This window comes from Cyphomyrmex costatus, unplaced genomic scaffold (genome assembly GCF_001594065.2).
Source record: "Cyphomyrmex costatus isolate MS0001 unplaced genomic scaffold, Ccosl1.0 scaffold1320, whole genome shotgun sequence".
NCBI lineage: Eukaryota > Metazoa > Arthropoda > Insecta > Hymenoptera > Formicidae > Cyphomyrmex > Cyphomyrmex costatus.
Genome location: NW_017275305.1, coordinates 19,186 through 29,798, shown reverse-complemented (window position 1 = coordinate 29,798; position 10,613 = coordinate 19,186). Strand labels below are relative to the sequence as shown.

The following is a 10,613-nucleotide window of genomic DNA, read 5'->3' as shown; positions in this document are numbered from 1 at the left end:
AGAGAGAGAGAGAGAGTAAAAAAAATATATAATCCTTCCACTGAAAGAATAGCTTATTGCGTTATAAAAACCAATTTATACTGAAGTTAGCCTCTTTTTTCTCTTATGTATTACTCCCTGTTATGTAAAATATCTTCAAATGTGATGAAAATTATGTGAAGTAATTTTTGTGTAATAATTAATAAATTTTATGAATAATTACGATAATGGCTTCGCTTCGTAAAATTCAATAAAATTACAACGCCATCAGTGACTCGCTGAAGCGTTATCTTTGTAAAATGCAGATTGCCTTGTGTTTGATTCACAGAATTTCAAGGCTATGTCAGCCGACGCCGATGTTTACGTGATAATCCGAATTGTATATGCGCGTGAGAGGTTGTCAATAATATTCGAGGAAGCGCTTCCAGAAGACACAAATTATAACTAAAGATACATATGCGCGCACGCACACGCACACAAACACAACAAAAGCTTACTTTGGCAAAGTGGTCGCGTAACATGCGAATTATCGCGTATCGATAGATAAAACTATGCTAAAGCAGTACTTTAAAGCGCTATCAGTGTTATTATCAGCATCTTTGATACGCCATCAAAAATACCCAGCGTAGAATGCTCGCGTCCACAATATTGGTAAAATCTCACAAACGTCTTAAGAAGTGTATAATTATCCTTAAACTGTCATTTGTCGATAAATAACCGTCCCAAGTGCTATAATAACGCTGGGGTGCGTTCCGAATGAACGTCCGGACGACAACTTTTTGTCCAAAACCGTTCCGTTTACCGTGATGTGACGTCATAACCGCGTTCTGTTTTACAATTTCCAAACGCTCGGACGACAACTTTTCATCGTGCTCGAGACTCCGACAAGAAACGTCTCGCATGCGCAGAACGACATAATGTAATAAAGCGCGATGACAAAATATATGTAGAAGTGTGTTGCAGGTTAGATTAGGTATATTCCATCAGATTTATATAGTTAAATATACATACCAAAAATATATATTAAAATTTTGTATTTTTAGGTAAAACTTGTTAGATACAACCTAACCTAATGCAAAAACATTCCAGAATCGTTCCGTTTCACGAACCAATCTCGGTATGTGACATCACACTTCGTCTGGATGAATCATGAAGTAAGAGTAAGGAGACTTAACTGTGTAGACTGAAGGTGGTCACGAAAAATGTTCCGTGTACTGCCATGGTGTAGTAAGAATGGTGAAACATTGCGCATAGTAATGGCGGCACGATGAGCGAAGCCAATGAAATTTAGGTCCATATACACCCCGTGCAATTTGAACACGAAGTAATACAAACTATACAAAAATACAAATAACAACAAACAATTATTTAAAAAAACAAACAAACAACTAACAAACAATTAGAATAATTGTAGTATTTGAATAAAAATTATCGCACAACCATTGTAGTTAAAATTTTTTAACTACAATTTTTTTTTTATTTATTACGGTTTATACTTTACAGCTAATTCAAACTTCAAATCAAACAAGGGGCAACCATATTGCTTTTGAACATTTGGACCCGATTCTTATTGGTCGAGACAATGGACTACTGCGCATCCATGATGTTGTTTCACCTTTCTTATTACACCATGTGTACTGCCATGTCCGCCGAACGGAATAACTTGCAACATTTCATCGCTATATTGAATATTTATATGTGTACAGTATACTTGCGACTGTGTACACGTATGTGTACACATATACATAATATATATCAAATTGGGATGACAGATATCTTAACCTGTAAAGTCTCGAACTTTAACGCTTAATAACTAGGTTTACAAGGCCGATCCCCGCATTTTTCTTATAGATCAAGCGACGCGGTAGCGTCGCGACGCCAAGTGCATAAAATAAAAATATAACCGTTTGATATGATGACATGATACTTGATATGTGTATATGTTCATGTCGATGTCAAATTCACGACGCTACCACTAGCTTTATCTCGAGTTTTCACATCTTGAAACTTTAGATTAAAATTACTCAGAATTTAAAAGCAGAATCAAAAATCTAAAAACACTTTTATTATATAATGTCATCGGTATCTTTCGATTGCGACCAGTCCGAATAAAATTGGTGCAGCCGATACCGAGATCTAGAGACCGAGTCCCGAAAAGGGTACGTTTCAGTTATGTTCAGACGTACGTGTGACACATACATGTATTTTTCAATCGTACGTGTGACACATACATGTAAAGCGTTTTGTCCATTAGGCTGCTGTTCACAATGTCTACATTCAAAAAACAGTCACATGTGTAATAACATACATATGTGTATAACACATGTATGTACATATGTAATAATAATAACACATGTATGTTAAATAATAATAAATAAATTAATAAATAAAAATTAAAATAAATAAATAAATAAATAAATGATAATAAATTAATAATAATAAAATAAATAACTTAAAATATTAATTATTTAAATAAATAAATAAATAATAAAATAAATTAAGAGAGAGAGAGACGCCGACGACAACGACGACGTCAGACGACGACGCCGACATCGACCGACGACGACGACAACGATGTCGATGTCGGACGACGACGCCGAACTACAACGACGTCGATGTCAGACGACGACGACGACGATGACGCTGACGCCAGACGACGACGACGACGCCGACACCGAACAACGACAACAGCGTCAATGTCAGACGACGATGACAATGATGACGCTGACGTCAGACGATGACAACGACGACGCCGACACCGAACGAAGACAACGACGTCGATGTCGAACGATGACGCGGAACGACAACGACGTCGATGTCAGACGACGACAACGATGACACCGATGCTAGACAACGACAACGACAGACGATGACAATGACAAATGTATAAATATTAGCCGAACAGCAACGATGACCGTCGAATGACGAGAGATAGAGAGAGAAAAAGTGAGAGAGAGAATCAGTAGTAGAGTAGGAAAGAGAATTGAGGGCATAAGAGCAAGAAATGGTAAAAGAGAGAGAGAGAGAGAGAGAGAGAGAGAGAGAGAGAGAGAGAGAGACATATAACAATAATAATCATTAATAATAAACATTATAAACATATCAAGCGACGCGGTAGCGTCGCGACGCCAAGTGCATAAAATAAAAATATAACCGTTTGACATGATGACATGATACTTGATGCGTGTATATGTTCATGTCGATGTCAAATTCACGACGCTACCACTAGCTTTATCTCGAGTTTTCACATCTTGAAACTTTAGATTAAAATTACTCAGAATTTAAAAGCACAATCAAAAATCTAAAAACACTTTTATTATATAATGTCATCGGTATCTTTCGATTGCGACCAGTCCGAATAAAATTGGTGCAGCCGATACCGAGATCTAGAGACCGAGTCCCGAAAAGGGTACGTTTCAGTTATGTTCAGACGTACGTGTGACACATACATGTATTTTTCAATCGTACGTGTGACACATACATGTAAAGCGTTTTGTCCATTAGGCTGCTGTTCACAATGTCTACATTCAAAAAACAGTCACATGTGTAATAACATACATATGTGTATAACACATGTATGTACATATGTAATAATAATAACACATGTATGTTAAATAATAATAAATAAATTAATAAATAAAAATTAAAATAAATAAATAAATAAATAAATGATAATAAATTAATAATAATAAAATAAATAACTTAAAATATTAATTATTTAAATAAATAAATAAATAATAAAATAAATTGAGAGAGAGAGAGAGAGAGAGAGAGAGAGAGAGAGAGAGAGAGAGAGAGAGAGAGAGACATATAACAATAATAATCATTAATAATAAACATTATAAACATATCAAGCGACGCGGTAGCGTCGCGACGCCAAGTGCATAAAATAAAAATATAACCGTTTGACATGATGACATGATACTTGATGCGTGTATATGTTCATGTCGATGTCAAATTCACGACGCTACCACTAGCTTTATCTCGAGTTTTCACATCTTGAAACTTTAGATTAAAATTACTCAGAATTTAAAAGCACAATCAAAAATCTAAAAACACTTTTATTATATAATGTCATCGGTATCTTTCGATTGCGACCAGTCCGAATAAAATTGGTGCAGCCGATACCGAGATCTAGAGACCGAGTCCCGAAAAGGGTACGTTTCAGTTATGTTCAGACGTACGTGTGACACATACATGTATTTTTCAATCGTACGTGTGACACATACATGTAATTGTAATTCAACTGCTTTACTTGAAAAGACTAGTATAACAACGACCAAACGTGTACTTATTATTCAATTATTATTATTTAAAGTTAATAATGAAGAAGTTATAAAGATTACAAATCTTAATATTAAATCCATACCTTCGTCAAAAATTTGTATCGGTGATAATATTTATAAAGTTAATAGTGCGATTCTTCATCATGGTAAAAATATAGACGAAGGACATTACACAAATTTATTGCGAGCTAAAGGTACAAAATGGACATCCATAAATGATTTAAAAGTTGAAGTATGTAAGTGGCCACGAAATGCAAAGAGCGCGTATATATTTTTCTTAGAACAAATCTAAATTAAGTACAAATAAACTTAAGTATAATTAAGTGTCAATAAATACAATACGAGTACATCTTTAATATTAAATAAATAGAAATTTACAAAATAACTATTTTAGAAACAGAATCTGTATTTATTTTTAGAGGATTTAAATTTCCTACATTATTATCACGTTTTCATAATTAACAAAAAGCAGTGAAATCCCATAAAAAACCTTTTTTTAAAAAAAGAAAAAAACATACGCCAAGTGCATATAAAAGATACTGAACTTCTTGATCAAAAACAGATATGAGATAAATATAATTGACCAAGTGTATTCTTCATTACGCCAGTCACATAAGACAGACCGAAAGTGACTATAATTGTCAACTGGATTATAGTGAAGAAAAAACTTGGCGTGCCCGGGTCGCATTAAAACGCAATATTCTAGAACCTTTTGGTTCTATCGCAATATTCTGCAGTATACACAATATATGCGAAAACAATTCAACAAAGAAAAGATGTTAATAATTGCTTACTGAACATATTATAATACTTAGTTGTGAATATATTTTCATGTCCCACAAATTATATCACTATATAGTGAATGATGATACTAACTATATCACTATATTATACGTGTATATTATACGTATATATTATACGTATATATCTGTATACATATGTCTGTTATTTTTATATTTTAATTTATAATGCAAATACTATGTTGAAATAATGTTTTCACTGAATACTGTTTACAATTAATGCGACCCGGGCACGCCAAGTTTTTTCTTCACTATAATCCAGTTGACAATTATAGTCACTTTTGGTCTGTCTTATGTGACTGGCGTAATGAAGAATACACTTGGTCAATTATATTTATCTCATATCTGTTTTTGATCAAGAAGTTCAGTATCTTTTATATGCACTTGGCGTATGTTTTTTTCTTTTTTTAAAAAAAGGTTTTTTATGGGATTCTTTCATTCTGAGTGAAAACGCGACGAATGAGTATAATTTTATTAAGATTTTAGGAGAGCAAGCTATATTCTACCTTTTAGAAGACAAATACGTGTCTTAATCTTAAACGCATAAAATTATACTCATTCATCGCGTTTTCACTCAGAACGAAAGAATCTGTAAGAAAAATGCGGGGATCGGCCTTGTGAACCGAGTTATTAAGCGTTACAGTTCGAGACTTTACAAGTTAAGATATCTGTCATCCCGATTCGATATATATTATGTATATGTGTACACAGTCGCAAGTATACTGCACACATAAATATTCAATATGGCGATGAAATGTTGCAAGTTATTCCGTTCGGCGGACATGGCAGTACACGGAACATTTTTCGTGACTAACTTTTTTCTCCATATCCTATCTAGTTAAGTCTCCTTACTCTTACGTCATGGGATGAACACTCCGGTATACGGAACGCACCCCAGGCTATTACTGTCTTTGAATGTCGTGTATTGCCAAGAAGTGATACCAATTCATATTTTAAATATTACAACACCATAGATTGAAATATGATGTGCATCGAATTCGTCATGACGGTTTACTCATTGTTGTGCTTGGATGAAAGATAACGTTATCATGATAATTAATATAAGATATTGATACAATTAGTTTTTATTAATATTATACATGTATTAAATCTTTATATTCTGATAGTATATGTTGTATATATAAATAGTAGACAAGAACTTATACAAGATTTTACAATCGGCTTAGTACTGAGCCAGCATTAACTGTCATAGTTTATATACTAGCGCAGTACTGACTAAGTAGATACTATGGCTAAGTACTAGATGATAACTTGGTTCCAATATTGCAGATGGTACTGGCCTAGTTATTTTCGTCAGTTATTTGCTAGTTATATCTCAAAAATTTTGGTCGTCATTTATCAGCCAGTGACTCAGTACTGGCTGACAGAATCTTTGCCGTCAGTTAAGAGTTAAGAGTCGTAGCATTGGCTAAGAGCATTGATTTCATTATAACTGCTGGCGATCTGCTGGCGATCTTATGTAGGAAATTAAAAGTTTAAATATTAACAAGAACAACGCAAACGCTCATCATCTTTGATTTAATCTAAGTTAGGAATCAATTGACATTAAAGAATCTAAGCGGACGGTAGCCCAATTAGATCTAAACAAATTAAAGTACGAAATAGCGGAATTATCGTGTTACGAAAGACGTTTTTGCGATTCTGTTTTTTTCGGTTCGATAAGAGTATAAGCGTGTTCCTCCCGCGTGTATCCCGCGGGATTCGGGATATCCTGATACGATGTTACGCGACGAGATATGTAATGGATCTTCTTGGAACGTCGAGGGTTGGATTTGCAGTTGTGTTCCGACCACCCAAACAGTTCCGCTGGATATATCGAGCGCGTCTTTCGAAACGAGTCGAAGTACGGTTTCACTTCGGCTTAATTAAGTTTATGAGCGAACCGCGAGCGTGGTCATAATCACGTATGCTGTACAGTTGGTCTTTTTCCTGTACACCTCCATTTTTTAAAATGCATACCTTGGCTATCGTCTCTATGAAGTTAACATCTCAACTTCAAAAATCGGAAATTTTAATAACAGTTCTGCTTACACCCACAATAGTTTTACGGTTCCTGATAGGTTTCATTAATAATTCCGTTGATTAAGGTCAAAAATTTTTAAAAATTGATAAAAATATCACCGTAGTGGAGTTTCTTATTTTTATAACTTTAAAATTTAAAAATGTTCTATCGTTTTGTATACTTATTAATATATGTGTTAGTTTTGAAGATATATTTTTTAATACTGATGCATGACTCTTATTAGCTTTTATTCCTTCCTAATATTTTATATATCGAGAGTTCTTTTAATTCGTATTTATTAATATTCGGAGCGCTACGATCGACGGTTTAAGAGATTTCGCGATTTTTCGTTCTTTGGATCGAAAAATTTCTAATACTCAAGGGAAATATTATAATTTTCATTGTTCGTCCTCTTTATCTATTTACAATTAAAAATTGATAATGTTCTATATACATTCTTGGATAAAAATACTTTAGAGTAAAAGCAAGAAATGTGGAATAGGACTATTTATGTGAAATAAGAATTTATTTTTTAAATAAAACATTGCAATTTGGCGGCAATCGGTGAAAGTTGTTGCAATTACTATTAAACATGTCGTAAAATTTATTTAAAAATAAAGGAAAGTCTTTTTAATACGTATATTACATGGATGATTTTAATAATGTTAATAATATTATTATAATAATATTATTATAATAATATTATTAATAATAATTTTAATATTGCTTAATAATGTGTTTATTAATTATGGTGATTAATTGCAATTTCTAATTTGTTTATTGCTATGGGAAAATTTTGTTTGTCATATAAAAATATGTAGGTGAATGGAATATATTGAGGGTCGAGAATATTAATTTAAAAAATTAGTATTTTATAAACAATAGAAATTAAATAGGCACAAGTCTAAGCTAGGATGTAAGATGCTCTTCAATATAAACAAAATGTAAAATACAAAAGTTACAAACGTTTCTACCCTTATCAGGTTATCATCAGTGTAAACAATATTTAAACATAAGTACGGTTACATATCTTTTGTACATAAAGTTAAAAAACAAATGTTTAATAGAATCTTAATTAGAGTTTGCATATTTAGCGTAATTATTTCAAACAAAGAAGAATAAGTTTCTCTTGTTATCTTGCGATATTTTGAATCTATGTGTCACATTTAGTACTATTTCATATCCATTTTCAATAATGGATAGAAATAAAAGCTAAAAATATATATTTATTTGTATCGTTTAATTATAAAGTGAAATTTTTTATTGTATCATATCTTTAAAAGAAAAAAACAAAAATCCTCAATGTGTTCATGGTATTAGAGTTAAAGATTAAAAATTTTTCATTATCTTTTCTTTGCCAAGTTATGGGTCGTTATAATTAGTGTATATGTTACAAATAGACAAAAGGTCTATATTTATTTGGAAGGGGAAAGAAAATAGTAGAGAAAGGGAAGTATACAGATGGGAAAGATTTGAGAAGAGGAAGAACTAGGAAGGGGACAAGAATTTTAGTACCGGTAGATATGAATCCGGCAGGTACCATCTCCGAAATTAATCTTTTATTATACGAAGGTTCATTATTTAATATTTTGATTTCTTCCAATTGAAATCATGATCATGATTTAAACGATGATTAGAAATAATCGATGGTGATCCTGTCTTTTTTTAAAAATCATTTTTATGTTCCAATATTATAGTTTTTAATTATCGTTTAGTCTGGCCTACATATGTCGCATCACAATCCTGGCAAAAATCTTATACACTACATCATGATGCGATATATAATCCAAAACATCTTTCCCGCAAGTAATGTATCTTTGTAAATTGTTCGGAATAGTAAATGCTATTTTTTTATTAATTAACACACATTCATACGTCGCGTCGACCTTTCGAACTATAATGCCCACTAAGACGTTTGTTTCTTTACGACTGCACTTGGACAAGATGGAGGGTGTTACATTCCGGACGTATGACGCATACCGCCGAACAGGCTTCGGGCGATCCCTTTCCTTGCGGCCTTGAGACTTTTCAAATCTCGCGATGCTGTCCGTTCGGAAACCACTCGATTTTTGCTATTTGGTATTTAACGGTTCATTTACGATGCGTAACTTTATTATGGCGTCGTTTGTGGTATCGTTGCAGTATTGGAATGTATAAGATCGGTTCCTATGTTGTCATCCACGCGAGTCTACTAATCGTGATTATACATGAAAAAAATAAATGTTCCACAATAAAGGATCTGTGCGCGCTACTGCCGATCTGAAACGATTTACCGCGCCAGGTGCGGCGCGTTCTATCCCGCGACTTTCATTACTCGTGCTTGACGACGTGCGTTTTAACGACCAAAAAAAGAATTCATCACGCGACGAGAGATGACGAAACGCGTTATGCGTCTAAATGAAGTTACGGATACCGACGGTAATGTAGCGGCGTTGATGACCGGCGTACATATCGCGCGAACATTTAACTCTAATTAGAAACCACCAATTTCCCTACAATCATGAAACCGGATTCGGGCAAAAATACACGAGACGTAAACTATCTGCTGTGAATCTTTCCCTAGTAAAAATTTAATTTCATGTAAGTTTGAAATATTCGATAATTTGAACGTCTATAGATAATCGAGGTAGATTAGAATTCTATTAGTTAAATTCGAAATACAAAACTAATTACTGTTTGATATATGTATATAGGAGAAAGTTTAGTTTGAAAAATATATTAAATATATTAAATGACGGAATACATAGGTATAGGACCCTGTTTATGTTTAATGAAATCTAGTTTAAAAAAAGAATTGTGATCGTTGATTATAACGATTCATCCTACAGTTTAGAAGCTATTAGGATTTCTCGACATAATGACGTCTATTCTGTATTGGAAAAAAATTGAGAATACCGGTGTAGACAATGCAACTTTAAATTCAGGTTGCCCAGCGTAAGTTCTTTGTTACGCGCATCCGTGCAGAGTTCTCTTGACAGAATCAAAGAGAGGTAAGAAAAGTATCGCCATTATAGGGATACTATCGGAATAATAATGTAATTGTCGTCCTAAATAGGTTCCTTAATCTTTTATCGTTTATTAATCGCGGACATATATAGGTATATAACATCTATAAAAATAGACAAAACGGACAATCTCATACCTATAACAGTTCTTGGATATCTAATTTATGAGTAATCTTACTCTATATATGAAGAAATTAATTGCTTATTAATTACTATCTCACGAGAGATATTGAGATATTTTGAAAATAAGCAATTTTTCCAAGATTCAGTTATTAATTAAAAGCTTTTTTTCTCAAGTTAGAACATATTATAGTGCAAAGTGCAATTTTTAAATTATTATTTTTAAAATCATTACAAATAATTGAATCATTGTACACAATAATAAAACCTAAAAAAATCTAGAAAAACTTAGAAAACATGGAATTTTTAGAGGATTTTTTTTTATTTTTGAAAGTAAAGAATTTTTGTGAAATTTTAAAAATCCTTAGCAAAATTTTTATAATTTTACGTTTAAATATAA

The 10,613-nt window shown here is 32.7% G+C and overlaps 1 protein-coding gene across 1 annotated transcript in view; it reads left to right on the top strand.

Moving 5' to 3' along the window:
- LOC108782674 (neurogenic protein mastermind-like) overlaps nt 1–427 on the top strand; it is a 25,317-nt gene extending 24,890 nt beyond the window's left edge. The window contains exon 2 of the mRNA XM_018550998.1: nt 308–427. Coding sequence (XP_018406500.1) covers nt 308–427 — 120 coding nt within the window. The remainder of the gene's footprint in view (nt 1–307) is intronic.
- The last annotated feature ends 10,186 nt before the right edge of the window (nt 428–10,613 follow it).